At 46.3% G+C, this 27,943-nt stretch overlaps 2 protein-coding genes and 1 long non-coding RNA gene across 4 annotated transcripts in view; 1 reads left to right on the forward strand and 2 right to left on the reverse strand.

Moving 5' to 3' along the window:
- The window catches only part of LOC110070683 (uncharacterized), a 394,582-nt gene that overhangs the window by 315,583 nt on the left and 51,056 nt on the right, over nucleotides 1–27,943 (reverse strand). The gene's annotated exons all lie outside the window — the stretch shown is intronic.
- On the forward strand, nucleotides 116–27,911 carry LOC140703740 (uncharacterized). 2 transcript variants are annotated; one of them, XM_078387475.1, is made up of 4 exons: nucleotides 116–1,521; nucleotides 2,875–2,995; nucleotides 12,279–12,365; nucleotides 23,740–27,911. In XM_078387475.1, exon 4 carries the CDS (start codon nucleotides 23,879–23,881, stop codon nucleotides 26,309–26,311), a length of 2,433 nt encoding a protein of 810 aa, XP_078243601.1. In that variant the 5' UTR covers nucleotides 116–1,521; nucleotides 2,875–2,995; nucleotides 12,279–12,365; nucleotides 23,740–23,878; the 3' UTR covers nucleotides 26,312–27,911. The 2 variants fall into 2 exon arrangements, with proteins under 2 accessions (XP_078243601.1, XP_078243602.1); XM_078387476.1 differs by lacking the exon at nucleotides 2,875–2,995.
- On the reverse strand, nucleotides 13,470–23,311 carry LOC144587425 (uncharacterized). The gene is made up of 2 exons (XR_013542581.1): nucleotides 23,210–23,311; nucleotides 13,470–18,860 (listed from the first exon to the last, which is right to left on the reverse strand). It is a non-coding gene; the product is annotated as an uncharacterized LOC144587425 (long non-coding RNA).

Genomic DNA, 27,943 nt, shown 5'->3' on the forward strand with positions numbered 1-27,943 from the left:
AGGCAAGTGCGACGTAAGGTCTTCTAGCAGCCTTTACCTTATCAAGGTAACGGTTAGTTGCGATCCTGACAGCAATCTTATTGTAAACCGTCGGTTCCTTCCTCCAAGTGCACTCTAGCCGTCTCCTTATTCGCTTCATCGCTCGTAGATCCTGGCTACCATGGCCCCATCCTGCAGAAAAGGGATGAAAGTGGGGAGCAAGCAGGATCGGGACAGAGGAAGAAAGTTCCCTCCCCGCCCCCTCAAAAAATACCAAAAAGGGGATCAAGAGTGGGATGGTGGGGGTCTCTCGGTAGGAAGGAGGGCGGCAGAAGAAAAATCTGGGGTGCAAGGTCACCTTCCAGTTGACTCTGGGCAACCACCATCACCTGCTCCAGTCTCTCCCAGTTGGGTTGCATGGCATGACCCCGAAAGGGTAGTCCCGGTTGAGTCTGGAGAAAGAGGGAAGTTTCTTCAAGGGGGAGATTTTCATTTCCATGGGGGTGGGCTGGGGGTCGTGAATGCAGCATCCTGTGCAGTCCCTCAGGGAGAAACTGACCAGGAGTCCCGTGGAACCGCGAAGTCAAAGGCCTCGGTTTCCTTGTGATCTCAGGCCAATTTTCCGAGAAAGGGGAATTTATGCTGCGGGCGTCTCCCCCCTTCAGCCTTGCAGGGAACCCCCTTGGCCCTCAGCCCCACTTTTTCTCCCCAGGGAGCCCAACCTTCTCCCTGCCTTGGAGTCCACGCAGGGCATAAAGGGGGGAGGCTCCGCTTGCCATCTCTTCCCCCCTCTCAACTCTCCATCCAGCCCTTCGTCCCCTTTAATGGTGGTTGGGGGGTGGCGGTCCTCCTCCTCGCTTCCTTTTCTGAGAGGTTGCCCCGGCCGCCATCCTCCTCCTCCTCCTCAATGGCGGACCGACCCAGACACACACACACACCACGCCCGGACTTCTGGGGTCTCAAGAAGATGAGGCTGAAGGGGGGAGACTCTGAGTCCGTCTGCAGGCTCTGGCTCCGCCCAGGGAAGAACAATGGAGACCCAATGAGAACTTGCCCCTATTCCGCGTCACCCGTTGCTGGGCGGAAGCCCTCCAGGGCTGGTCCCCTTGAGCGTCGCCCTGCCCTATTATGGCGTCTATGCGGGGGTTGCCTGGCAACCCGGGGACACTCAGGGGATAGGTTGAAGACGATGAGAGCTCGCTCCTCCTCCTGCTCCTTTGGTGTCACCTGTCTCCGGGGAGAAGCCCATCCCCTTTGGAAGGCTGACTGGGACAAGAACGGCCGTTTCCCCCACCCCCTTTCTTCCCCGTCGCGTGACTCACAGGCTGCTCTCCAAACCCACCCGCGGCTCGTCTCTGCGCACGCGCCAGATCCCCTCACTGGGTGCTCGGGCTCGCTCTCCCTCTCGCGCATGCGCTCCTCTTTCCCACAAGGGGGGGCTAGCCAGTGGGGGAGGGGGCTGTGGCGCATGCGTAGTTGAGAAGGCGGCCGGAACGTTTCACCTCAGGAAGGCGGTTGGGCGAGTTTTAGGAGCCTCTTCTGGTAAGTAGGTCCCCCCCCCCTCGGTCCCTGGGAGAGGGGGGTGGGGGTGGGGTGGGGCTGAGTTTCCCCCAACAGGTTTCAGGATCGCGAGCGAGTCGTCTTTCTAGAAGGAGCGGGAAGGAAGGAAGCTCCTCCGTCTCTCTCTCTCTCTCTCTCTCTGGGCAAGTTGAAAGATGGCAACGAGCCTTCCTGCTTGCAGATGGGGGGGTAGTGGCTCCCGGTCAGTCTGTGCAAGGGACACCCACAAACACACACACAAACACACACACAGAGAGAGAGAGAGAGAGACACAAAAGGGCGTCCCTCCTGCTCTGCCGGCCAGGGAGGCCAAAAAGGCGCAGTTTCTCTCACCCCCCCCCCCCGCCTTCTCCTCCAAGGCTTCTCGGTGTTTTTTTGGATCCCCCCCCTTTTTCCCCCACCTTCATCTGGCCGGACCAGAGAGAGCCGTGGTTTGATTTAGGAGGGCTTTCCTTATGCTTTTTTTAGGTGGGTTTAGCTTGTCCTCCCAAAGACTTACCGAGAAAAGGTGTTTACAAAGTCCGCAAAATCTGTTCACCCGTGAAGTTTGGCCTAAATTTCAAATTCCACCCAAGAGCTTAACTACCTGGAAAAACCTAAACACCATCCCAAATTACTGGCAGGCCTTTTCAGGAGCTAGATTTAACTGCCTTCCATCTGCAGTTTTAGAGGGACGTTTCCACAGTATACTGCATGAAAATCGATGCTTCCCCTGCAGTGATAAAGAAACTGAAACATTAGACCATGTCTTTTTTCATATGTAGTTTTTACAGGGATGATTTATGGGGCTGGAGAGAGAGAGAGGAAGGGTCACAATCCCACCCTAGGGGACAGGAAGCTCCAGGGAATCTCCGTTGATGTGTGTGTGTGTGAGTGTGCAGGGAATCATCCTGGGTTGGTGGTGGTGGTGGTTTTCCCCTCCTGTGCATAGAGACCTCCCTTTTCCGTTTTCGCTTTCCTTCCTGCATTTGGGAGGGTTTCCATAGGGAAGGAGAGGCAGTGACTCTCTGGGTAACCCCTCCCAGGCCTTCCTTTGCCCACACTTGGCTGTGAGGCATTTTGGATTCCCTTTCGGGGGGGGGGGATCCAGGAGGAGGAGGAGATGCCCCACCCATCGGTAGGAGGAGCCTTGGGGTGGGTGGGGCATCTCTCTCTTTTGCTCCACCTCTTCTTACTTCGCTTCTCCTGCCCATCCACCCCATGTCCTCCTTGCCATAGGTGTAGGTGGGTGTGTCAGGGTTGGTCTGCTACCTTCTTAAGAGGATCTCCTGCCCCAACACAGTGCCAAAGCCTTACCGAGAAAAGGTAAGACTCTTTTCTCCTTCCCGCTTCCAGTGGCCTTTGAGGAGGTGACGCCGTATTGACCCCAATAGAGCGTGGAATCTTTTGGATCAAAGCTTGAGATCTCTGCGCGAGGACCTCCTGCTGGAGATTTCTGGCAACAACATCTCTCCAGGTAACTTTCTCTCTTTTTTAAACAAATGTCTTGAACGTATACAATGCAATAGTAATTCTCATTACTTACTCCGTCCTCCCACCCCACTCTCTGTCCCATTGCAGACGTGGTATATAAGAGCTTTGAAACATGCTCTTAAAATGTTCACATTTCAAACTGGCTCACAATCCCCCCAAATGTAAGACCCTCAGAGGCTGATACAGTGGACCCTTACGGAATTAATCTGTATTGGAACGGTGGCTGCAGGTCAAAAAGTCTGTAGGTCAAGTCTCCATTGACCTACAGTGCATTGAAAACCGATTAATCCAGTAACAGGCCGTTTTTGTTCCATTTTGGTTTTTTCTGGTCTGTAAGTCAATTCTCAGGCAGCAAATGAAACCTAAATTTTGCGGCCAGAGAAGTCTGTAACTCAAAAAGTCTGTAAGTCAAGCCGTCTGTAAGTCAAGGGTCCACTGTATTAGCTTAGCTACTCATCAGTATCTATGGAAGATTATCCCTCCTCAATAAATAACATTAATGAGGTGGGTGTGTAGATTTAATTCCTTTCGCTGCCTGAAGCTTTGTTAATTTTTTCCTGTACTGCCATCTTCCCCCTTTCAATGTGTCTGGTTGGTTTATAGCACATGGGCGATTTTCACTGGACGATCTTCGTTCCGCGGTTCAGAAGACTTTTTTCCCCCGGGACCGATGCCTCGCTAGACGATGATTTTGATAGCTCGGTCCGCACTTTGCAAAACCGGCATTTTCGGGACCGATGCCTTGCTAGCCTACGATTTTAACAGCTGATCGGCGCTTCGCAAACTGGTTTCCCTATGGCCGGTCTTAGCAAAATGGCAACAATTTTTCCCCATTGGAACACATTAAACGGATTTCAATGCATTCCAATGGGGAGCCACGCTTTGCTAAATTATGTTTTCACAAGACAACGATTTTGACAGAATGGATTAACATTGTTTAGCGAGGCACCACTGTAATGGGTTATTGTTTGTTTAGTCGTTAAGTCATGTCCAACTCTTCATGACCCCATGGACCAGAGAACGCCAGGCCTTCCTGTCTTCCACTGCCTCCTGGAGTTTGGTCAACTTCATGTTGGTGGCTTCAGCGACACTGTCCAACCATCTCGTCCTCTGTCATCCCCTTCCCCTCTTGCCTACACACTTTCCCAACATAAGAGTCATCTTTTAAGATTTTAAATAGTTCCACTGGAATGCCATCTCCTCCACTGGGCTTGTTGTTAGCCATGCTTTCTAAGGCCCACTTGACTTCGCTCTCCAGGATGTCTGGCTCAAGATGAGCAACCACACTATCTGGGTTGTCTGGGACATCCAGATCTTTCTGGTATAATTCATCTGTGTATTCTTGCCACCTCCTCTTGATGCCTTCTGCTTCTGTTAGGTCCCTACCATTTTTGTCCTTTATCATGTCCATCTTTGCACAAAATCTTCCTTTAATATCTCCAATTTTCTTGAACAGACCTCTGGTTTTTCGCTTTCTATTATTTTCCTCTATATCTTTGCATTGTTCATTTAAGAAGACCCTCTTGTCTCTCCTTGATATTCTTTGGAACTCCACATTCCGTTTTCTGTAACTTCCCCTATCTCACTTACAATTTCTTTCCCTTCACTTATCTGCTATTTATAAGGCCTTTTTGGAGAGCCACTTTGCTTTCTTGCGTTTCCTTTTCTTTGGGATGGTTTTTGTTGCTGCCTCCTGTACAATGTTATGAGCCTCATAGCTCTTCAGGTACTCTGTCCACCAAATTTAATTCCTTAAATTTGTTCTTCAATTCAACTGTGTATTCATAAGGATTTTGTTTTAGATTGTACCTGACTATCTCAGTCATTTTTCCTTCTTTCTTCAGTTTATGCTTGAATTTTGCTACAAGAAGCTGATGATCAGAGCCACAATCAGCTTCAGGTCTTGTTTTTTCTGACTGTATAGTGCTTCTCCATCTTTGGCTGCAGAGAACATAATCAATCTGGTTTCGGTATTGCCCATCTGGTGATGTCTATGTATAGAGTCACCTCTTGTGCTGTTGGAAAAGAGTGTTTGTGATGACCAGCTTGTTCTCTAGACAAATTTCTATTAGACTTTGTTCTGCTTTGTTTTGAACTCCCAAGGCCAAACTTCCCTGTTGTTCCTTTTATCTCTTGACTCTCTACTTGAGCATTCTAGTCCCCCATAATGAGAAGAACATCTTTCTTTGGTGTCAGTTCTAGAAGGTGTTGTAAGTCTTCATAGAATTGGTCAATTTCAGCCTCTTCAGCATTGGTGGTTGGTGAAGAAACGTGGATTACTGTGATGCAGAAAGGTCTGCCTTGGATTCGTATTGAAATCATTCTATTATTTTTGATATTGTATCGCAGTATAACTTTTCCCACACTTCTGTTGACTATGAGGGCTACTCCATTTCTTCTACGGGATTCTTGCCCCCCACAATAGTAGTTAAGATAATCGTTTGAATTGAATTCGCCCATTCCTGTCCAACTTATCAAGGTTCATAGGTCTTACATTCCAGGTTCCTATGCAGTATTTTTCTTTGCAGGATTGGACTTTCCTTTCACCTAGATGCCATGAAAAGGGGATTTGTGGAGGAAAAGTCCGTCGCAGGTTACAAGCTGAGGAGAATGTATCATCTCCAGGTTTAAAAGGAATGTACCTCCAAAACCCAGATACAGAGGAATGGTAACAGGAGACAGGGATCTCGTGTGCTCCCAGAGGCATCTGTTGGGGCCACAGGAAGCTGGCCTCCTGGCCTCCTCTGAACTTGCTACAATTTGTTAGTATCCTTCTTGAAGTGCAGTGTCCAGAACAGGACACAGTACTCTAGATCAGGCATAACCAATGATGAATAGAGGGGAACCAGGACCTTGCAGGATTTGGAGACTCCCTGTTAATCTCTCCTAAAACAGTGTTTGCCTTTTTTGTAGCCACATCACACTGTTGGCTCATATTCAACTTGTGATTCCAAGATCTTCTTTGCTTATAGTATTGCTGAGCAAGGGATACCCCATCTTGTAACTGGGTGACTGGTTTCTCTTTCCAAGGTGCAGGACTTTGCTCTTCTCCTTGTTAAATTTCATTCGTTTGTTTTCAGTCCAGAGCTCCAGCGCACCAAGCTCATTTTGAATTTTTTTTCTGTCTTTTAGGGTGTTAGCTATTCCGCCCAATTTTGTGATATCTACAGATTTGATTAGCATTCCCTGCATCCCCAGGGGGATATTTTTATTAATATCATTAATAAAAAGGTTGAAAAACACTGGGTCATTGGGCCTCAAGCCTGAGCCTTGAGGTAACCCACTTGTTATCTCCTCCCAGTTGGAGAAGGAGCCACTAATCATCACCTTCTGGGTACGATTCTGTAGCCAACTCTGTATCCTCATAACAGTTATTCTATCCAGCCCATATATACCGTATTTTTTGCTCCATAAGACGCACCTGACCTTAAGAAGCACCTAATTTTTAGAGGAGGAAAACAAGGAAAATATATTCTGAACCAAATAGTGTAATAAAATATTTAATAAACTATAACAGAATAATATTTGAACCATGTAAAGTGAACAGCAGTCAACAGTGGCATTAAGAACCATTACCACTGTCATTAACAAATGGAGAGACTTAAAGCTTTGTGTATTCTAGTTTGTGTACCATAAATTTATGTACCATAAATTTAATTCAAGTACATATAGACCATTATCAGCCAGTGATAAGACCTATACCACGCTACCTATATTTTACATTTCCTTTCATCCACCTCCTCCCCATGCTTATAGAATGTCTCAATGACAGATGAGATTGTTGTGCAACTCTGCCCAGCTACAGTTCAAGCCTGTATTGTTAGAAATGGTTTGTCTGATTTGGCACTGCATTGAGAGGTCCCTTTTAGCTGTGTGGAAGATAAATAGTGGAATTAAACTATTTAACAGCTGGTTTTCCTTATTTACTTTAGGTTATGCAAAAGAACAGCAACACAAAGCTTAACCTGATCTCATTCACCAGCAGTAGCACATGGTCAGCATAAGACCAAATCTCCATTTTCTGACATAATTGAATGTTTATAGCATGCAAGGCACAACAGGTTAGGCCACACAAAGCCATGAACAATGTTCTTGATGAGCCAAAAAAACTGAATACTGACTATAGTAGCTGAAACCAGGAAGCAGGTACAGTACTGCAATCCAGTAAGAAGTCACAAGGCACAGTTAGTTTCCTTGCTGCAACACCCTTTGGAAATACATTCTAGTTGAAAACTTTGCAAGTTGAATCCAAATTTCTCATAGAAATGCATTGAAAATTAATTAATGCATTTTTATGGGGGGGAAAGGTCAGAAACTTTTAAAAAACTTAAAAGAAAGTCACTTACCAGGTACTGTAGACTGAGCCTGGCTCTTCACAGTGCCTTGGTAGACCCCAGAACAGCCAAAAAAGAGCCCCAAACAGCTAAAAGCCAGCAGGCACCCAGTAGACGGCAGCCATTTTGTGCTCTTCTCCGCTCCTGCTCCTTCCCCTCCCCTCTCCCCACCTAACAGCTGATCAGCGATGGTCTGAAAAGACTTCCCAGGCAAGCAGGCTTCAACTCAAACAGAGCACCTTTTCACCCAAGCACGGTTTAACCCAAAACAAGCAGCTTTTAAACTAAATTTTACATTTTAAAATGACAATACCAGGCAGTCCCAGTTCTCTCTCCCAGCGCTCTAACTGCTTGGACTAGCAAGGAAGCAGACAAGCAGCCTCTTCACTAACTGAAAGTTTGAATTTTCCTGCCTTCTCTGCATATTGGGTATGCTAATATCTGTGCACTTTTTCGGGGGGGGGAAGTGCGTCTTATGGAGCAAAAAATACAGTAGTTAGCTTGCTAATCACAAGATCACGGGGCACTTGGTCAAAAGCTTTGCTGAAGTCAAGCTATACTATGTCTACAGTATTCCCTCCGTCTGTCAGGAAGGTCAAAAATGACCTCAAGTTAGTCTAAAAGGATTTGTTCTTCATAAATCCATATGAGCTTCTATTTTTTTAATGCAGTGTTTTCTAGGTGCTTGCGTAATGTCTGCTTAATAATGTGTTCCAGAATTTTCTCTCGGATTGATGTTAGGCTGATTGGTCTATGTGAGGAGATGGATTTTGTAGTACTTGTTTTTCAGAGTTTCCACAGATGGTGTATCTCAGCCTGGGAAGCAGGTGTGATTGGAAACTATGGGCTATCTTCTATCTAACTATTTTTAAATCTTATGTTGTTAAAAGAAAATGCCCTGTAAATCTTGTCCAGAGTACAGGACCGAAAGAGATGGGTTAAAATGCCATATCCCTCCAACCTTTGCAAGGAAGGTGAGCTTTTTATTGCTACCTGAGGCACCACCATCCTATTAAAACAGTCATCATCATCCTTCTCCTGGGACGGTGGAGCTGGCCCAATGCTGTCCCGGCTGGCTCTTCTCACGGGAGGCAGCCCAATTGGGGGGGGGGGAATCAAATTCCCAACCTCCGGCTCCACAGGCACTGATCCGAAACCCCAGAGCTCTCCAGCCAGCTACTCTCCCGTCAGCAGAAGGCCCTTTCTTGCGCCGCTTGGATAAGGACGTCGGAGGATTTGAGCCCCATCACCGGCAGCCCCAGGAGCCTTTTGGGGAGGGGGTCGCCACCCCCAGGTCTCCTGTAGCCGCTCTCGAGGGGCAGAGAGGCCACAGAGATGGACTTGACCCAACCGGTCCTTCTCCGCCCTTCGCAGAGGACTGGACGGGGGTGACATCTCCATCTTCTTCATCCTGTCCCTTTGGTTCTGCTGTCCTTTCTGCTTCATTTCATAGCCTGTGAAGTGACGTCCAGCAGGAGGCGGCCCATGGGGGGGGAATCAAACTCCAAACCCAGGTTGCAGGAATCCCTGTTTGATTACCAACCACGCTGCCTCTCTGAACATGTGCAGAGTGTTATTATTGTTTTAGCTGCCAGTCCTGCTGGGCTCCACCCTGCGTTAACTGCTGCGGGTGAGACACAGCTTGTTGGGGCGCTTTCCCGAATTCCTCCTTCCTACTTTTGGGATCCAGGAGGGTGAACGGAATGAGCCGGTCCCGCATGGGGGGTTCTTTTGGAGAGGGAGAGGTGGGAGAGGGCCTTTTCCCCTCTTGCCTTTCTCTTAGAGGAAGTGACATAAGAGCCTAAGGAGAGCCCTGTGGTGGATCAGGCCCAGGGGCCCCTCTTAGTGCCCCTTCTAGTCTGCCCCTGTGTCCCCACCAGATGCCTCTGGGAGCCCCCAAGACCATCAGAACCCTCTCTCCAAAGACCCCTCTTCCCCTGCCTCTGGCATGGATGGGGTGCCTGGGTCTCCTCGACCCCGCAAGCAAGGGAGGGATCTGGAAGGAAGAAAAACACAGCCGAGAGAGGGAGGCAGAGCTTCACACCCAGAACACTGGGGATGCAATCCAAGGCTGTGGGGGGAGCCCCAGCTGCCGCAGGGGACAGGCATTGCCCGGCCTGTGGAGGAGGAAGAGAGATTGTCTCAGGAAACCAGGAAGTAAGTAAGCCAGAAATGGCAAGAATTTTTTTTTCAAATTAAGGATTTTTCTGGGTGTCTCCGCCCCCCCAGTTCCTCCATAGGTATAAAGACATTCTGTTCGATATCCGATTAAACCTTTCCTCTTGCCCATTTGTTTGTTTGGGGATGGTAAATCGAAACCTTAAATTAAGATGTAGCTGTAAGTTAAACCCTGAAGGGCAACCAACCGAATTGCAGAAAAGCGGAAAATCAATTAAATATTGCAACTTGAACAGATTGGATGACAGTACATTTTGTGTTCCCCTCCCCCTCTTCCCCCCATCACCCTCTACCTTCTGTGCTCCTTGCCTTATTCCTAGATGTTAATAAAATAAATAAATAAAAGCGGTTTCTGCCTTGGGGCACTTTGGAAAGGGAAAAGCAAATTAACGATCTGATTATTAATCTCCTCCGGCGCAGGGCTCTTTAATCTGTGAATTGACCTCGAAGTTCCCTTGACAAACTCTCACAGGCTGGCTGTTGGGTCTCCTCCATGTGGGATGAGCCAGGGAGTGATTCCAAATTAAGGAATTAAAAAGGATGTAAGAAAGGGAGGGAAGATTTCAGCCTGGATTCCTCAGGACTTCTTTCACAAGCCTGAAACAGACGTCAGCTGATGGGAATGGGGGGGCAGGGCTATGCCTGGGGGTTCCCTGATGCCCTTGGGAAGGAGAAGACAATTATGGGAAGAGGGAAAAATGAAACACAACTTAACTTTTCATGTTGGGTTCAGGCATCCAGGATATTGAGCACTTGTGAACGTCATTGTTAAGCACACCTTGGTGCCTCCCCCTAACAGATGATCCAAGAAATACCTAGAGAGTTAAAAATCCTCCTTCACTTTGACGAGAGCTGGTATTCTGGTTTCTTCTTCTCCTTCTGTTGCTCCTGCTGCTTAATTTGGTGAGCAGGGCTTTGATCAGACCCGTTGAATTAAAGGAAATAAAGAAACGCACTCCCTTCATTCTTGTCCAATCTCGTTTTAGCACGACTAGGGAAAGACCCGATCTTTAGGTTGAAATCCTAAATCCATTTTACTAGAAGTCAGTCCCTCTGATTGGCAGCAATTTGTAGTTTTTGATGTAAAAGCAAAACAAACAAACAAAAAACACCCTGCTAACCCTCTGGAAAACGAAGCAAAGAAGGAAAGTGAGTAAGTGGCCCATTGGCCCACCCCCCCAAAGGAGGGGCAACTTTTTTTCTTTTATTTTCAGGGCTATGAACCCCAGATGTGTAGAAAATATCAATTCTCAGTCTGTAAGAGGACCTGCCCTCTTATCCCCTGACTGTGGCGTTTTCTCAGCAACCTGCAGCGAGTGATCATGTCAGACGCCTTCTGGAAATCCAGATAGACAGTATCCACCAATTTGCCCGTATCCACATGCCTGTTGAGCTTTTCAAAGAGTTCTAAAAAGTTTGTGAAGCAAGACCTGCCCTTAAAGAAGCCATGCTGGTTCTCCCTCAGCAAAGGTTTTTGTTCTGTGTATTTAAAGATTTTATCTTGGATGAAGCTTTCCACTGTCTTCCCTGGAACAGACATTAGGCTAACCAGCCTGTGGCTTCCTGGGTCCCCCCTCCTTCCCTTTTTAAAGATTGGCGTGAGATGTGTCGTCCTCCAGTCCTCTGGCACTGTGACCATTTTGTTATGGACCAAGCCTGCTACCCAATATTTTAGCTCCAGCAAGAGGTCAGACAAGACGCAACCAGCTGAAAGTCCAAGCAGGAACCAGATTTATGGCTTTCAGCCTCTGGGTCCCTGCTGTGTTTTATATTTTGACTATTTTGGATCATCAGCTAGCAGATCTGATTTGACTGTATTCCAGCACCGAGCAGGGGGTTGGACTTGATGGCCTTCTAGACCCCTTCCAACTTCACTTTCCCATGATTCTGTGGTTCTATCCGTGTTTGACTTCTGGGCAGCATTCCTAACTGGGCCATCTGCTAGTTGAAAGATGAGGGACTGGAAGGTGTGAAATATAGGCCTTTGATTTAATACAAAGCTCAAGGGAGAAGAAATATTGGGAAAAAATATGTAGAGGAAGATTTTCTACCCCAAGACCAGGAATAAAACTAATTTTGGCCATATCCAGGCATCACTCGCCCCTTTTAAAATTATGACAATAGAAACGATGATGAATCTAAATGTCCTCCTCTTTGTTTAGTTGTTCCTGGGCTTGGAGTTGAACAAAAAGCAATACACAGAGGCAAAAGTCTAGATATAGCACATACAAATAATCCCCAAATAATAAGAACCATAATTTGAATTACAAATGGTCCTGTGACAACAGAGAGTCCAGTCCAACCCTCAATCCTCTACATCACACGGGCTCTGGTGTTTTCTAGATATTGATTCTGTTTACAGTACTATTTTAGTGTAGCTTTGGTTTGATTCATTCTAACACTTGTAGTCTTGGAGTTTTTCAGTTTTAAATATTGCCTTTTTCTGATGCACGTAAGCTATCTTGGGTCTTTTTTAATGAGAAAGGTAAGATTAAAAATATTTTAAATAAACAATGAGAGACATCCCATCTTGTATGCTGCTGCTTTCATTGTATGTGTCAGAGGGAAGATCCGCCTGCCTGCCTGCCTGCTTTTGTGTTCGTCTTGTTTTGCTGCCTGAAGACGAGAGAGAGATGGGGATGGAGCCCCGTTCAATTGAAACAAAACGAAGGGACATCCCATAAGGAAACATTTTTGATTTGCTTTATCCATGAAGCCTCCAGGCTGATCTTTTCTATTTTTCTTTTCTCTTAGGAAGGGGCGAGACTGAGCAGAATTCTCTTTGCCTTTTTGTGACTAAAAAGAAAGAACCAAATCCCAGATCGCTCCAGCATTTGCAAGGTAAGTGAGGTTTCAAGAGGTGGCTCAAGTAGCCTTGCCACACACACTCACCTCTCAGTTTCCCTGCCCAGCAAGGATTTGAATCCAGGTCTCCTGGTTTCCAGTCTGGTACTCCATCCACGACACCACACTTCTTCTTTGAACATGTGGTGTTTTGGGGTTTGATTTACTTTGCATCTTATTTAGGTGTTTTTTAAATAGCTCAATCCTGCTCACCCCAACCCCATGCTCACCAAGGGCCGGTCCTGTTGACAAGAGGCAAACCTTGGTTGTCCTGATTTGGGGTGTGTGTGAGGTTCCCCTTCAAGCCTCCCTTCAATAGACAATCCAGACTGGGGAATTTTGCTTTGCACCCTCCACCTGTACTCCGGACTCTTATGATAATTGATTAACAGGAAACATCATTTCTGTTCCCACCTTCTCCTTCAATGGGAGGATAAAGGGACCATAGACTAAGGCTAAAACCAAAAATACAGTGGTGCCCCGTATAGCGAGGTTAATCCGTTCCGGATTAACCTTCACTATATGAAATCTTCGCTAAGCGGGAAGTAAAAAGCCATTGGAACGCATTAAACTTCATTTAATGCGTTCCAAATCGGCCCTAAACTTCCCACTTAGAGAAGTTTCATGGCCCCGGGCAGCCATTTTCGCGCCCTCCCCTCGCTTGCTGAGGGTGCGAAAACACAGCGCGGGACCATTTCGGGTTGCCCACGGCCGTTTTGGAGCCGCCGAACGCGGCTCCAAAATGGCGGCCGGACTCCCCAATCATCGCAATGCGAGGTGCGGCGATTGGGTGGTCCATATAGCGATCCCGAAAAAGGGGATCGCTATACGGATTCGTCGTTATACGGTGCGCTCGCTAAGCGAGGCACCCCTGTACAGGGGTCCTCCAACCCTGATGTCTGTGATTTGGGTGGTTCCCAATGCACGCTGGGCATTCTCCTGGAGCCAACGCTGTCAGTGGAGAAGCAGGTAGCGCCCATGGTCTGATCCGCCTACTTCCCTCTTAGATGGATTGTGCAGCTGGGCCCCTGCCTGGATGTAATTATCACTCCCCGGATTGGTCCACGCTCAGATAGTTTCAAGAATAGACTACCGTAATCCTTTTTCTGTGGGTCTTTCCTTGAGTCTGACACCAGCCAATACAAGAGGGGCAGTATCTCCTCAGTCCACCGCTCTCCCCTTCCGGTCATCTCCTCTGGGAAGGCGATTCCACGCTTCTGCGTGGGTGACGGTTCTTCCGCTTTGCATTTTCTGTTTTCTCCATTTGGTATTTGCGTCCACTCTTCCCTTAACTTTCAGCTCCATCCTGTACTCTCCCGATTGCCCCAGTAGAAAGGTTTCCTGGCTGAGCAATGTTTTCTTCCCCTTCATCCTCTGCCCCTCTTTGCTAACTTAAACTCCCTCCACTTTCTTTGGGCAAAGGGTAGGACCCTTCTGCCCCCTTTCTCTCATGGGGCTCTTGTGAGTCTCTTCTTTCCCCTTTTGGGATCTTGAAGATTGAACTGAAGAAGCCGCTTCTGTTTGGGGAACTTTGAAAAGGGAAAAGCAAATGAAAGATCGGATTATTAATCTCAACAAGCGCAGGGCTCTTTAATCCATGCATTGACCTCGGAGTTGCTTTGACAAACTCCCACAGGCTGGCTGGTGGGTCTCCTCCATTTAGAAAGAGCAAGGGAGTGATTCCAAATTAAGGAATTAAAAATGATGTAAGAAATAGCTGGGGAGTTAAAAATACTCCTTCACTTTGACCTGGGCCAGTATTCTGCTTTCTTCCTCTCCTTCTCCTCCTGTTGCTGCTGCTATTTTATTAAGTTAGCAGGGCTTTGATCAGACCCATTGAAAGAAACAAAATGAAGAAACACACTCCATTCTTGTCCGATCTGTTTTAAGCATGACTAGGGAAGGACCCCATCTTTAGGTTGCAATCCTAAATCAACTTTCCGGGAAGAAAGTCCCTCTGATCGTCTTGAAAGGGGCTGTTGGGCATTTGTACCTTTCCATGTAAAAACAAAACAAATTAAAAAACATGCTGCTAATCCTCTGGAAAGTGAAGCAAAGAAGGAAAGTGAGTAAGTGGCCCATCAGCAGAATGGAGCAATTTTTTTCTTTTGCTTTTAGGGCTATGGCACCCAGATGTGTTAAAATACGTCTTTCTTCAGAAAAGGTGTCACACATCAGCATCTTCTCCCTTCCTTGTGTTCGATGGTGAGGGATGTCAAAGCCTGAGAAACGACTTCATTCAGCTCTTCTCTGTCTTTTCCTCCACAGGCTTCGTGGTGCCATCAGAGGCCTAAGTCATATCATCTCTTCTTTAGAGTGGAGGGGAAGCTCGCAGGTTGTTGTCTCTGGAGCTAAAATATAACGTAATTAAGAAAAGAGTCCTTATGGATGAAGCCAAAGGCCCATCTAGTCCAGCCTCCTATATCTCTAGCAGATGCCTGTGGGACCACACGGGATGACGAGAGACCTGTCTCCTGATCCCTCTTCCCTGCATCTGGCCTTTTGAGGTCCCTTCCTTCGAAGCCTGGGAGCTATACATCCCCATCATGGCTTGTCACCTGTGATAAACTTTTCTTCCAGAAATCCCCCCAACCCCCCTTTTCAAGGCATCTAGGCTAGATGTCACCAGCACATTCTGTGGCATGGAGTTCCACAGACTAGCGACACACTGGGTAAAGAAATATTTTCTTTCCTCTTTTTTCACTCTCCGTTGGAGTTGATGTCCCCTGAGGGTTCTCGTCTTGCGTGAGAGGGAAAGAGCTTTCCTCCATCCACTTGCTCCATTCCCTGCATAATTTTATAGATCTCAGTCACGTCCCCCCCTCAGGCACTTTTTCTCTAGACTCAGGAGCCCCAAATGCTGTAGCCTTTCCTCATCAGGGAGGGGCCCCAGCCCCAGTCATCATTTGAGTTGCTCTCTTGTGCACCTTTTCCAGTTCCACTCTGTCTTTTTTGAGGTGCGTCGACCAGAACTGTCTGCATTACTCCAGGTGTGGCCTTACCAGCCTTTTGTATAATGTTGGCTGCTTTATTTTCAGACCCCTTTTTAATTAACCCAAGCATGGAATTGGCCATCTTCAGTGCCACCGCACACTGGGTTGACCCTTTCATCGAGCTGTCTGCCAGCACACCAAGCTCTTTTTGCTGATCAGACAGCTCAGAACCCATTAGCTGATTTAAAAAAAGATTTGATGTCCCAGTTTGCAGTACTTTACATTTTTTTTCATACTAAACCGTATTTGCCATTTTGCCGCCCATTCTCCCAGTTTGGAGAGATGCTTCAGGAGCTCTTCACAATCCCTTCTGGTCTTCACCACCAAGAAAAGTTTCGTGTCATCTGCAAACTTGGCCACCTCACTGCTTATCCCTGTCTCCATGTCATTTATGAACCGGTTGAAAAGCACTGGTTCCAGGACCGATCCCTGGGACACCCTGCTCTTTTCCCATCCCTCCATGGTGAAATTTGCACTTTGACATCTCCTTTGTTGTTTCCAATACAAAGTCATCTGGGACTTCTCTTAAAGGCAGAGAATACCCCAAAAATATAGTGTACAGGAACTCCCGACTCTTTGTGATCCCATAGAGGAGAGCACACCAGGCCCTCCTGTCTTTCACTGTCCCTTGGAGTTTGGTCAAATTCACATTGTTAGCTTCAATGAACTGTCCAACCATCTCGTCCTTCTCCTCTTGCCTTCACTCTTTCCGAGCATCAGGGTCTTTTCCAGGGACTCTTCTCTTCTCGTGAGATGGCCAAAGTATTGAAGCCTCTGCTTCGTGATCTGTCCTTCCAGTGAGCACTCAGGGCTGATTTCCTTCAGAATGGATGGTAGTTGGAGCATTCTTTGGCACTTCCCTTCTTTGGGATTGGGATGTAGGCTGATCTTTTCCAATCCTCTGGTCAATGCCCAGTTTTTCAATCTTGCTGCCATATTGAGAGTAGCAACTTAACAGTGTCATCTTTTAAGATTTTAAATAGTTCAGCTGGAAAGCCATGCCTTTTAAGGCACTTGACTTCACTCTCCAGTATGTCTGGCTCAAGATCAGCAACCATACTCTCTAGGTTAGGCAGGACATCCAGATCTTTCTGGTATGTGTATTCCTGCTACCTCTTCTTGGTTTCTTCTGCTTCTGTTGTTGTTGTTTAGTCGTTTGGTCGTGTCTGACTCTTTGTGACCCCATGGACCAGAGTACGCCAGGCCCTCCTGTCCTCCACTGCCTCCCGGAGCTGGGCCAAATTCATGTTGGTCCAAAATGCCCCACAGCCAAGTGTGGGCAAAGGAAGGCCTGGGAGGGGTTACCCAGAGGCTAAACCGCTGTACTGCAGCCAAAACTGTACTTGCGGCCTGGGGTTCAATCCCAGGAAGCGGCTCAAGGTTGACTCAGCCTTCTATCCTTCCAAGGTCGGTAAAATGAGTACCCAGCTTGCTGGAGAGGGGGGGAATGTGTCACCTGCATAATTAACTTGTAAACCACCCAGAGAGTGCTAGAAGCGCTATGGGGTGGTATATAATCAGAACGCCTTTTTTGGCTTTTGCCTCTCCTTCCGTTTGGAAACCCTCCCAAATGTAGGAAGAAAGCAAAAACAGAAAAGGGAGGTCTTGATGCACTTGATGCTCTGCGGTAAGACAAGCTCTTGTTTAGTCATTTAGTCGTGTCCGACTCTTCGTGACCCCATGGACCAGAGCACGCCAGGCCGTCCTGTCTTTCGCTGCCTCCCAGAGCTGGGCCAAATTCATGTTGGTCGCTTCAATGACACTGTCCAACCATCTCATCCTCTGTCGTCCCCTTCTCCTTTTGCTCTCACAGTTTCCTAACATCAGGGTCTTTTCCAGGGAGTCTTCTCTTCTCATGAGATGGCCAAAGTATTGGAGCCTCAGCTTCAGGATCGGTCCTTCCAGTGAGCACTCAGGGTTGATTTCCTTCAAAATAGAAAGGTTTGTTCTCCTCGCAGTCCAGGGGACTCTCAAGAGTGTCCTCCAGCACCACAATTCAAAAGCATCAGTTCTTCGGCGATCAGCTTTCTTTATGGCCCAGCTCTCATTTCCATACATCACTACAGGAAAAACCATAGCTTTGAGTATTCGGACTTTTGTTGGCAAGTTGATGTCTCTTATTTTTAAGATGCTGTCAAGGTTTGTCATCGCTTTCCTCCGAAGAAGCAGGTGTCTTTTAATTTCGTGGCTGCTGTCACCATCTGCAGTGATCATGGAGCCCAAGAAAGTGAAATCTGTCACTACCTCCATATCTTCCCCTTCTATTTGCCACGAGCTAATGGGACCAGTGGCCATGATCTTAGTTTTTTTGATGTTGATGTTAACTTTGCTCTTTCCCCCTCATTACAAGGTTCCTTAATTCCTCCTCACTTTCTGCCATCGGAGTAGTATCATCTGCATATTGGTGGTTGTTGATATTTCTTCCGGCAATATTAATTCCAGCTTGAGATTCTTCCATTCTGGACTTTTGCATGATGTATTCTGCATATAAGTTAAAAAAAGGATGGGGACAGTATACAGTGGGGCCTCGCAAGTCTCTGCAGGCCTGGTATCTCTCTATGTTCAACCCAGTCACAGTCCCCCCGTCTTCTCGGCTGCCAGAGCTGGCCTCCCAGTTCGACTGGTGGACTTGTCCACACAACCTTCTCATCGGCAGGCCTTTCTCCCCTTTGTGACCTTCAATACAGGTCACAACCGACACCAGCCCCACGGGCTGGGGCACCCACTGCCTTCAGCACACAGTCCACGGACGATAGTCAAGACAAGAACTGCCGCGTCACGTAAACCATCTGGAACTGCTGGCAATCATCAAAGCCTTCTATGCCTTTCTACCCCTAATCCAAGGACAGGTTGTGCAGTTGGCAACAGACAACACCACTGCACTCTTCTACGTCAACAAACAAGGGGGCACGCACTCCCCCTCTCTCCTGTACCTAGCAGTCGACCTCTGGGAGTGGTGCTATTCCAACCATGGCTTCCCTATTGCTGTCCACATTTCCACCGACAACAATACCTTGGCCGACTGCCTCAGCCGACTACCGACAAGAACCCACAAATGGACTCTGAACGATGTCATATTCCAGCGGCTTTGCTGGCGCTGGGGCACGCGATCCATAGACCTTTTTGCCTCAGATGCCAACAAGAAGTGTGCCTGATTCTGTTCCAGAGCGGGGCGGGACTGCACCTCTCTGGGCGATGCGTTCCTGATGGACTGGTCCCACGTCCTCCTTTACATGTTTCCCCCTCTACCTCTCATTTAGAGGGTGATCGTCCGTCTTCGACAGGACGGTGCCAACATGATCCTGATAGCCCCGTACTGGCCCCGCCAGCCATGATTAACTCACCTGGTCTCGATGTCGTCGGACATGATCCGCCTTCCTCTCCGCCCAGATCTCCTCTCGCTCGACCACGGCCTCGTCTTTCACCCCGTTGTCGCCTCTCTCAGCCTTGCAGCCTGATACAAGTTCTGCTTCGGGCTCGCAAACCTTCCACCACTCCCCTATATGAAAACAAATGGAGATCCTTCTTTAAATATAGTCATGACAATGACTTATCTGCAGTTCCTATCTCCCTAAAGACCTTACTTTCTTACCTCCTTCATCTCTTCAGTTTCGGTCTGTCCCAGTCCACACTGAAGGTTTACCTGTCAGCCATTATGGCTCAACCGGACGACTCTCCTTCTTCCAAGTTGTTTTCTCACCCAACTGTCAAAAAATTCCTCAAGGGACTTAACAATATTCGTCCCCCTCAGTAGCATATCACCTCTCAGTGGTCACTGCAGCTGGTGCTTAATGCCTTGATGCGGCCTCCATTCGAGCCCATGGCGTCTATCGACCTCAAATTCCTCACCCTCAAATCAGCTTTTCTAGTGGCTATCACGTCGGCCAAATGAGCCAGCGAGCTCACAGCTCTCTGGGCCAATCCTCCCTTTATCCAGTTTCACCCCGATAAAGTGACTCTTTACTTTGACGTCTTCTTTCTCCCGAAGGGGGTTTCTGGCTTCCACCTCAACCAATCCATTATATTTCTGTGCTTCTTCAAATCTCCATCATCGCCACTGGAACATATGCTCCACAATCTCAATGTCAGACATGCCTTGGCCTTCTGTATCGAAAGGACAAAAACTTTCAGAAAGTCCAATGAAGTCTGTCTTTGTTTTCATGGCTCAAACAAAGGAACTCCAGCCTCCTCTCAATCAATAGCACACTGGATAGTACAGACTATCTCCCTCATTTACAACCTGTCAAGAAAATCCCCTCCAGAACATTTGACAGCTCACTCGACCAGGGCGCTTTCCACCTCTACTGCCTTCCAACGTGGCACCGAGGTCCCTGACATCTGCCGTGCTGCTACATGGTACACACAGTCCACGTTTGTCAAGCACTACCGGCTCGACGTCAGAGCATGCCAAGATGCTGCATTTGGCAGAGCTATCCTGTCATCCTTCTTTCTGTGATGACCCACCAACTGCTAAGTGCAGCTTGCTAGTCACCCATATGCGTGCATTCACAGAGGCCACGAAAAAGAAAAAGAGGGTACGTATCTGTAACCAGTGGTCCTCTGTGAATTCACATAACCCGCCCATCCTTCCCCTCTATCCGTCACGGGTTAATTACATATCTAATGAATTATTTCCTTCACATCCGGCGGATAAAAATTCAGGAACTGAGGAAGATGGTGGGTGGAAGGAGCATATACATCATGGAGGATCACACCATAAAATTGTTACTTTTAGTAACTCAGTCAAAGTGAAGATAGAGTTTCAATAATTACAATCCTGTCCCTTTTGGACAACTCCCTGATTTCTCTCGGTATTTCTAGGTCCCCCTTAAGTTTTTGCTCTGGAAGATGATAGCACCCACTGCCGTCCATCTCTTCTTTGACCAAGATGGCCGCCCCGCCTCCCACATGCCTCTACTTGTCCCTCCTCTAGAGTTTATCGTCTGGGATTGCGGTATCCCATTGGTTTTCCCAATCCCACCAGGTTTCAGTTATGGCCACTCTATCAGTCTTATATCCTCCAAATAAAAGTTAAGTAAATAAAAAAGTTAAATAAATAAAATGTTCCAGCCCCCTGGCATTTGTGCGCCTCCCTCGCTGGGTATTTTCAAAAATCAACTAAAAACACTGATGTTTCGGCAGACCTTCCCCGCAGCTAATTCCTGATCTCCCCTTTTTTCCTCCTAGTGTTTTCTCCATTATTTAAAATTGTTTTTATTATATTGTTATATGTCTGCTGTAAGCCGCCTAGAGTGGTCCTGAGGGACTAGATAGGCGGGATATAAGATAGATAGATAGATAGATAGATAGATAGATAGATAGATAGATAGATAGATAGATAGATAGATAGATAGATAGATAGATAGATAGATAGATAGATAGATAGATAGATAAAATTCTCTCATCTTTGCTCAGATGCTTCAGGCATTTGCATAAAAGCACCTGTGTACAGGGCTCCCCAAGAAGGGTAGCTTGTTTGCTTCTCCTTCTTGTGGACCAACAATCCCATCCCATCACGCTCCCAGTCCTAATTCCGACACTATAATCATTTTGTTGTTGTCTGTCCTCTCCACCCTCTCTCCACAGGGATGAGGAGTCCCTAAATGAATGCTAGTCTCCTGCAGGCTTTCCCCAAGGATTCAGTTTAAAAGCTGCTCTGCCACCTTTTAAATGATACGCAACAGCAGTTCAGTTCCGTGTTCATTCAGGTGAAGCCCCTCCCTCTTGTACAAGCCCGGTTTTTCCCAAAACATTCCTGAGTGCCAAATCAATCTAAACTCCTCCTGTTAACACCACGTGTCATCCACGTGTGGAGACCCCTGAGCTCCACCTGTCTGATGACACCCAGCTCTACACCTCCTTTTCTCCAGTCACAGTGGGTGTTGTTCAGTCCCTTCAGCACTGGCTGGAGGCTGTACTGCAATGGATGCAGGAGAATGGACTGAGGCTAAACCCGGACAAGACGGAGGTCCTGAGGATGGGTTGCCCTTCCATTGGTGGTTTGTGAAACTCCCTCTCTTTTGGGGGAGTGACTCTCACCGCGAAGAGTGAGGTTTGCAGCTTGGGGGTCCATCTGGATCTGGCGCTCATCATGGAAACCCAGGTAGCATCTGTGGTCCGCTCTGCCTATTTCCATCTGTGGCAGATTGCCCAGCTTCCTTATCTTGATGTTGGGGCGCTCACCACTCTGGTCCATGTGCTTGTAATCTCAAGATTAGAATACTTCAATGCGCTCTACATGGGACTACCTTTGAGATTGATGCAGAAGCTTCAAATGGTGCATAATGTGGCGGCCAGACTTCTCAGTGGGACAAGAAAATATCAGCATATTTCCCCCAGTCTGGTTGCCTTGCATTGGCTGCCCATTCATTTCTGCATTGTTTTCAAAGCGTTAAAGATGATATAAAGCCCTAAATGGTTCAGGACCTCAATATCTAGCATAACGCCTTCTCCCGGCTAAATCTACCTGAATCACTCATTCTAGCCAGGAAGGGTGGCTGAGGGGCCTAACGCAGAGGGAGGCCCATAGAGAAAGAACAAGAAACAGGGCCTTCTCAGCAGTGGCCCCTCACCTTTGGAACAGTCTCCCTTTCGAGATCTGAGTGGCTCCTTCACTGGGTGTTTTTAAGAGCAAACGTAAGACCTGGCTCTTTAGGCAGGCTTTCCCTCCTGTCATCACTTGAATTTTTTTCCTCCATCTTGAACTATTATACTATCATTGTTTTTTATTTTATTATATTCTTTTTACTCCTTTTTTAATATTAGCTGCCAGAGTAGACTGGTCTAGATGGGCGGGGTATAAATTAAATTAAAATAAATAAATAAATAAATAAATAAATAAATAAATAAATAAATAAATAAATAAATAAATAAATAAATAAATAAATAAATAGCTGGCCCTGTGCATTTAATAGGTAGCACTTCCAAGAACAAGACATTTGAGGTACATTAGTATCTCGTTTTATGTATTTGTTTGTCTGTTTGTTTGTTCGATTTGTATCCCGCCCATCTGGTATATTCTACCACTCTGGGCGGCTTACAGAATAGCAAAAACAATTTAAAAAACATAGAAACATTAGCATACAGCAATAACAAATAGTGCAGGAATAAATAAATAATAAATAGCAAAGCAAAGAAATCAGTAGTTGACAGGAGGGAAGGCCTGGATGTACATCCATGTTTTCAGTTGGCATTTGAAAGTACCCAGCGTTAGGGCCTCGCGAATTTCCGGAGGAAGGTTGTTCCAAAGGCGAGGAGCCACTGCTGAGAAGGCCCGACTTCGTGTCTTTTCCTTCCGGACCTCCCTTGGCGTCAGGCTCCTTAGCCTCACCTCCTGACTCATGCGGGTGATCCAAGTAGACCTTGGTGGGAGCAGGCGCTCCACCAAGTATCGAGGTCCTCAACCGTTTAGGGCCTTATAGGTAAGCATTAGAACTTTGAAGTCAATGCGAAAACGGATGGGCAGCCAGTGCAGTTTGGCCAGAACAGAAGAAATATGTTGGTGTTTTCTCACTCCAGTAAGGAGTCTGGCCGCTGCATTCTTCACCACCTGAAGTTTCCGCATCAGCCTCAAAGGTAGCCCCACGTAGAGTGCGTTACAGCGATCTAATCTTGAGATTACGAGCACATGTACCAAGGTAGTGAGCGTCCCCATGTCAAGGTAGGGTCGCAGCCGGGCAATCCGCCAAAGGTGAAAAAAGGGGGTGCAAACTACCGACGCCACTTGGGTTTCCATGGTGAGAGTCGGTTCCAGGTGTACCCCCAGGCTGCGAACCCCATTCTTAGCAGCAAGGTCACCCCCCCAAATGTGAGAGAGCCACCCAGGACACCAACCCCAAGGGCACCCACCCTCAGAACTTTCATCTTGTCCGGGTTCAGCCTCAGCCCGTTCTCCTGCATCCATTGCAATACGGCCCCCAGGCAGCGCTGGAGGGACAGGACGGCATCACCTACAGTTGGTGAAAAGGAGATGTAAAGATGGGTGTCATCAGCATACTGATGACACAAGGCTCCACACCCCCTGATGACCCCACCAAGCAGTCTCATATAGATGTTAAACCTAGATGTACACCTAGGTTTACATAATTTCTGGTTTACCAATGGAAATCAGTTCGAAATAATGCCTCGGTTTAAATGTCTTTCCCCCCTGTTTCTTTCACTTTGTGAAGGAAGTTTCCCTGTGCCTGGAGGTTTGTAGAGCCACCACCATCACTATGGCAACCCGGTTTATGTATTTTTTGCATGACACATTACACATTGATTTCGTAAACCGAGGTACTACTGTAATATGCAGCATTTAGAATTTGTAATATTTAATATAGCTGGGGCCAAATACCTTCCGTATTTCAATGTTTAAATGTTTGCTTTTATTCTCACAGATGTGGTTTATCAAATTCTTCTCCCTTTCCATACACATTGGTTTAAGAACCTAACTCCGGAGCCAAAAGTTGGGAGTTCACTTCCCTTCTAGCTCTGCAGTTCTAAGATTATAGTAAATGAGTTTCAATAATCTAAAAGATGACGATGAACAGGAGGAAAATTGCGAAGCAACATCCGGAAAAACCTGGGCAGGAACTCGCAATCAAGCAAGAAAGCAGAGAATTGAAAATAGGAATGGGAAGGCATGGACTTTACATGAAAGGACTGATGCAGGAGAAAAACCATGTAAATGCATGTCACCTCAGTAGACATCAAAGAACACATGCAGGGGACAAAATGTATCCATGTATGGAATATGGAAAGAGCTTTAGTCAGAGTGGTGCCCTTAGGTTACATCAAAGGACTCACACTGGGGAGAAACCACATAAATGCATAGAATGTGGAAAGAGCTTCAGTCAGAGTGGACACCTTAGGTCATACCAAAGGACTCACAAAGAGGAGAAACCACATAAATGCATGGAATGTGGAAAGAGCTTTAGTCGCAGTAGCGCCCTTAGGTTACATCAAAGGACTCACACTGGGGAGAAACCACATAAATGCATGGAATGTGGAAAGAGCTTCAGTCGGAGTGATCACCTTAGGTTACATCAAAGGACTCACACTGGGGAGAAACCACATAAATGCATGGAATGTGGAAAGAACTTTAGTCACATTAGCACCCTTAGGTCACACCAAAGGACTCACACTGGGGAGAAACCACATAAATGCATGGAATGTGGAAAGAGCTTCAGTCGGAGTGGTCACCTTAGGTTACATCAAATGACTCACACTGGGGAGAAACCACATAAATGCATGGAATGTAGAAAGAGCTTTAGTCACAGTGGCGCCCTAAGGTTACATCAAAGGATTCACACTGGGGAGAAACCACATAAATGCATGGAATGTGGAAAGAGCTTCAGTCGGAGTGGTAACCTTAGGTTACATCAAAGGACTCACACTGGGGAGAAACCACATAAATGCATGGAATGTGGAAAGAGCTTTAGTCACAGTGGCACCCTTAGGTTACATCAAAGGATTCACACTGGGGAGAAACCACATAAATGCATGGAATGTGGAAAGAGCTTTAGTCACAGTGGCGCCCTTAGGTTACATCAAAGGATTCACACTGGGGAGAAACCACATAAATGCATGGAATGTAGAAAGAGCTTTAGTCACAGTGGCGCCCTAAGGTTACATCAAAGGATTCACACTGGGGAGAAACCACATAAATGCATGGAATGTGGAAAGAGCTTCAGTCGGAGTGGTCACCTTAGGTTACATCAAAGGACTCACACTGGGGAGAAACCACATAAATGCATGGAATGTGGAAAGAGCTTCAGTCGGAGTGATCAGCTTAGGTTACATCAAAGGACTCACACTGGGGAGAAACCACATAAATGCATGGAATGTGGAAAGAGCTTTAGTTACAGTGGCGCCCTTAGGTTACATCAAAGGAATCACACTGGGGAGAAACCACATAAATGCATGGAATGTAGAAAGAGCTTTAGTCACAGTGGCGCCCTTAGGTTACATCAAAGGATTCACACTGGGGAGAAACCACATAAATGCATGGAATGTGGAAAGAGCTTTAGTCAGAGTGGTCAGCTTAGGTTACATCAAAGGATTCACACTGGGGAGAAACCACATAAATGCATGGAATGTAGAAAGAGCTTTAGTCACAGTGGCGCCCTAAGGTTACATCAAAGGATTCACACTGGGGAGAAACCACATAAATGCATGGAATGTGGAAAGAGCTTCAGTCGGAGTGGTCACCTTAGGTTACATCAAATGACTCACACTGGGGAGAAACCACATAAATGCATGGAATGTGGAAAGAGCTTCAGTCGGAGTGGACACCTTAGGTTACATCAATGGACTCATACTGGGGAGAAACTACATAAATGCATGGAATGTGGAAAGAGCTTTATTCAGAGTAGTCATCTTAGGTTACATCAAAGGATTCACACTGGGGAGCAACCACATAAATGCATGGAATGTGATAAGAGCTTCAGTCAGAGTGGACACCTTAGGTTACATCAAAGGACTCACACTGGGGAGAAACCACATAAATGCATGGAATGTGGAAAGAGCTTTAGTCACAGTGGCGCCCTTAGGTTACATCAAAGGATTCACACTGGGGAGAAACCACATAAATGCATGGAATGTAGAAAGAGCTTTAGTCACAGTGGCGCCCTTAGGTTACATCAAAGGATTCACACTGGGGAGAAACCACATAAATGCATGGAATGTAGAAAGAGCTTTATTCACAGTGGCGCCCTAAGGTTACATCAAAGGACTCACACTGGGGAGAAACCACATAAATGCATGGAATGTGGAAAGAGCTTCAGTCGGAGTGATCACCTTAGGTTACATCAAAGGACTCACACTGGGGAGAAACTACATAAATGCATGGAATGTGGAAAGAGCTTTAGTCAGAGTGGTCAGCTTAGGGTACATCAAAGAACTAACACTGGGGAGAAACCACATAAATGCATGGAATGTGGAAAGCTTCATTCAGAGTGGACACCTTAGTTCACACCAAAGTACTCACACTGAGGAGAAACCACATAAATGCATGGAATGTGGAAAAAGCTTTAGTAACGGTGTTGTCAGGTAAAAGTTCCCCTTGACAATTTTTGTCCAGTTGTGTTTGACTCTAGGGGGCCGTGCTCATCCCTGTTTCCCAGCCATAAAGCCATTATTTGTCCGAAGACAATCTTCCATGGCCACATGGCTAGTGGGACGTAGGCACGGACCACTGTTACCTTCCCACCAAGGTGGTCCCTATTTATCTACTCACATTTGCATGCTTTCAAACCACTAGGTTTGCTGGAGCTGGGACAAGCGACAGGCGCTCAGCCCATCCCATGGATTCTATCTTACAGCTGAAGATCTACAGACCTTAGAGCACAGAGGCTTCTGCGGTTTAACTCGCAGCGCCACCACCTCCCAGTGTCCTTAGGTCACATGAAAGAACTCACACTGGGGGGGAACCACATAAATACTTTGAATGTGGAAAGGGCTTTAGTCACAGTGATGCCCTTAGATTACATTAAAGGTTTCACACTCAGGAGAAACCATAGAAATGCATGGAATGTGGAAAGAGCTTTATTAGGAGCTCCTGAGAATTAAATAAGGCATAAGAAGCTCATTCAGTTTTGTGCTGGTTTCCAGTGGAAAGATTAAGCAACCAAAAGCTGACTCAATGCAAAAAAGAGAGAAAAAGAGAAAAATGGAGTGCATTTTGAAGTGCCACTTGTGATGTGTTTTACTTCTATCGTTAATTAACAGATAGCACAAAATAGAGGTGGAACTTTTTGCTAAAAAAATTTAGAATAAGCATATATTGTGCTATGGAAGCTTTTACAAAATTAGTTTAAAAAGAGAAAGGGATGGATGTTCTAAGGCTAACTGATGAAAGAAAAGCAAGTAGTGAAGAGAGAGAAGCTGTCATTTGTTTTAGAAGGCTTTATCCTCCTAAATAATAGTAATTGAATTTTAAAGAGGGTGCCAATGAGTTTGTATTACTTAATTTTTATAAGCAAACAAACAAACAGAAAGGAATGGAGAAACATAGATATTTGGTTTCATGATACTGGGTGAAAGTCTTTGGAAGAGAGGAAAGATAACAGTGGACAGTCACCAATGGATTTTACAAACGGCTGGATGAAAACAAAATATTCTGTTTCTTAACAACACACTTATAGCCAAATAGTGCTTTTTAAACTTTGTGTATATTTTTAAAGTTTAAATATTTTTGCATGTCTTTCATTGAAAATAATAAGCTTTTCTTATTGTTATCATTGTATTCTTAGGAAGTTTGAAGTGTTCTGAAGATGTATTCTGTCTTTCCGGATTATGATCACTAGTGTTTTAATGTGTTTGGATTTTAGATTCAAACACGGCTTAAATTTTCCCTATTATTCAAATTTAAGTTGCTGCATCTTTTTACATGGTGCAAGGATGTATTTTAAGTAAGCCTGCAGTTTTTGCGTTACTGTATGATGTTTGGATTTAAAGATCTCTACCGATAGTTTTTTTCCTCACGTCTGTAAGAGTGCCTTAGGTTTTTTTATTTAGTGTATTTAAGTATGAAATCTAAAATGATGTAAATAAATGAATTTGTACAGAATTAACAAGTTTTGGAATTGCCTGGAATCACTG

This window comes from Pogona vitticeps, chromosome 2 (genome assembly GCF_051106095.1).
Source record: "Pogona vitticeps strain Pit_001003342236 chromosome 2, PviZW2.1, whole genome shotgun sequence".
In the NCBI taxonomy this organism is placed as follows: Eukaryota; Metazoa; Chordata; class Lepidosauria; order Squamata; family Agamidae; genus Pogona; species Pogona vitticeps.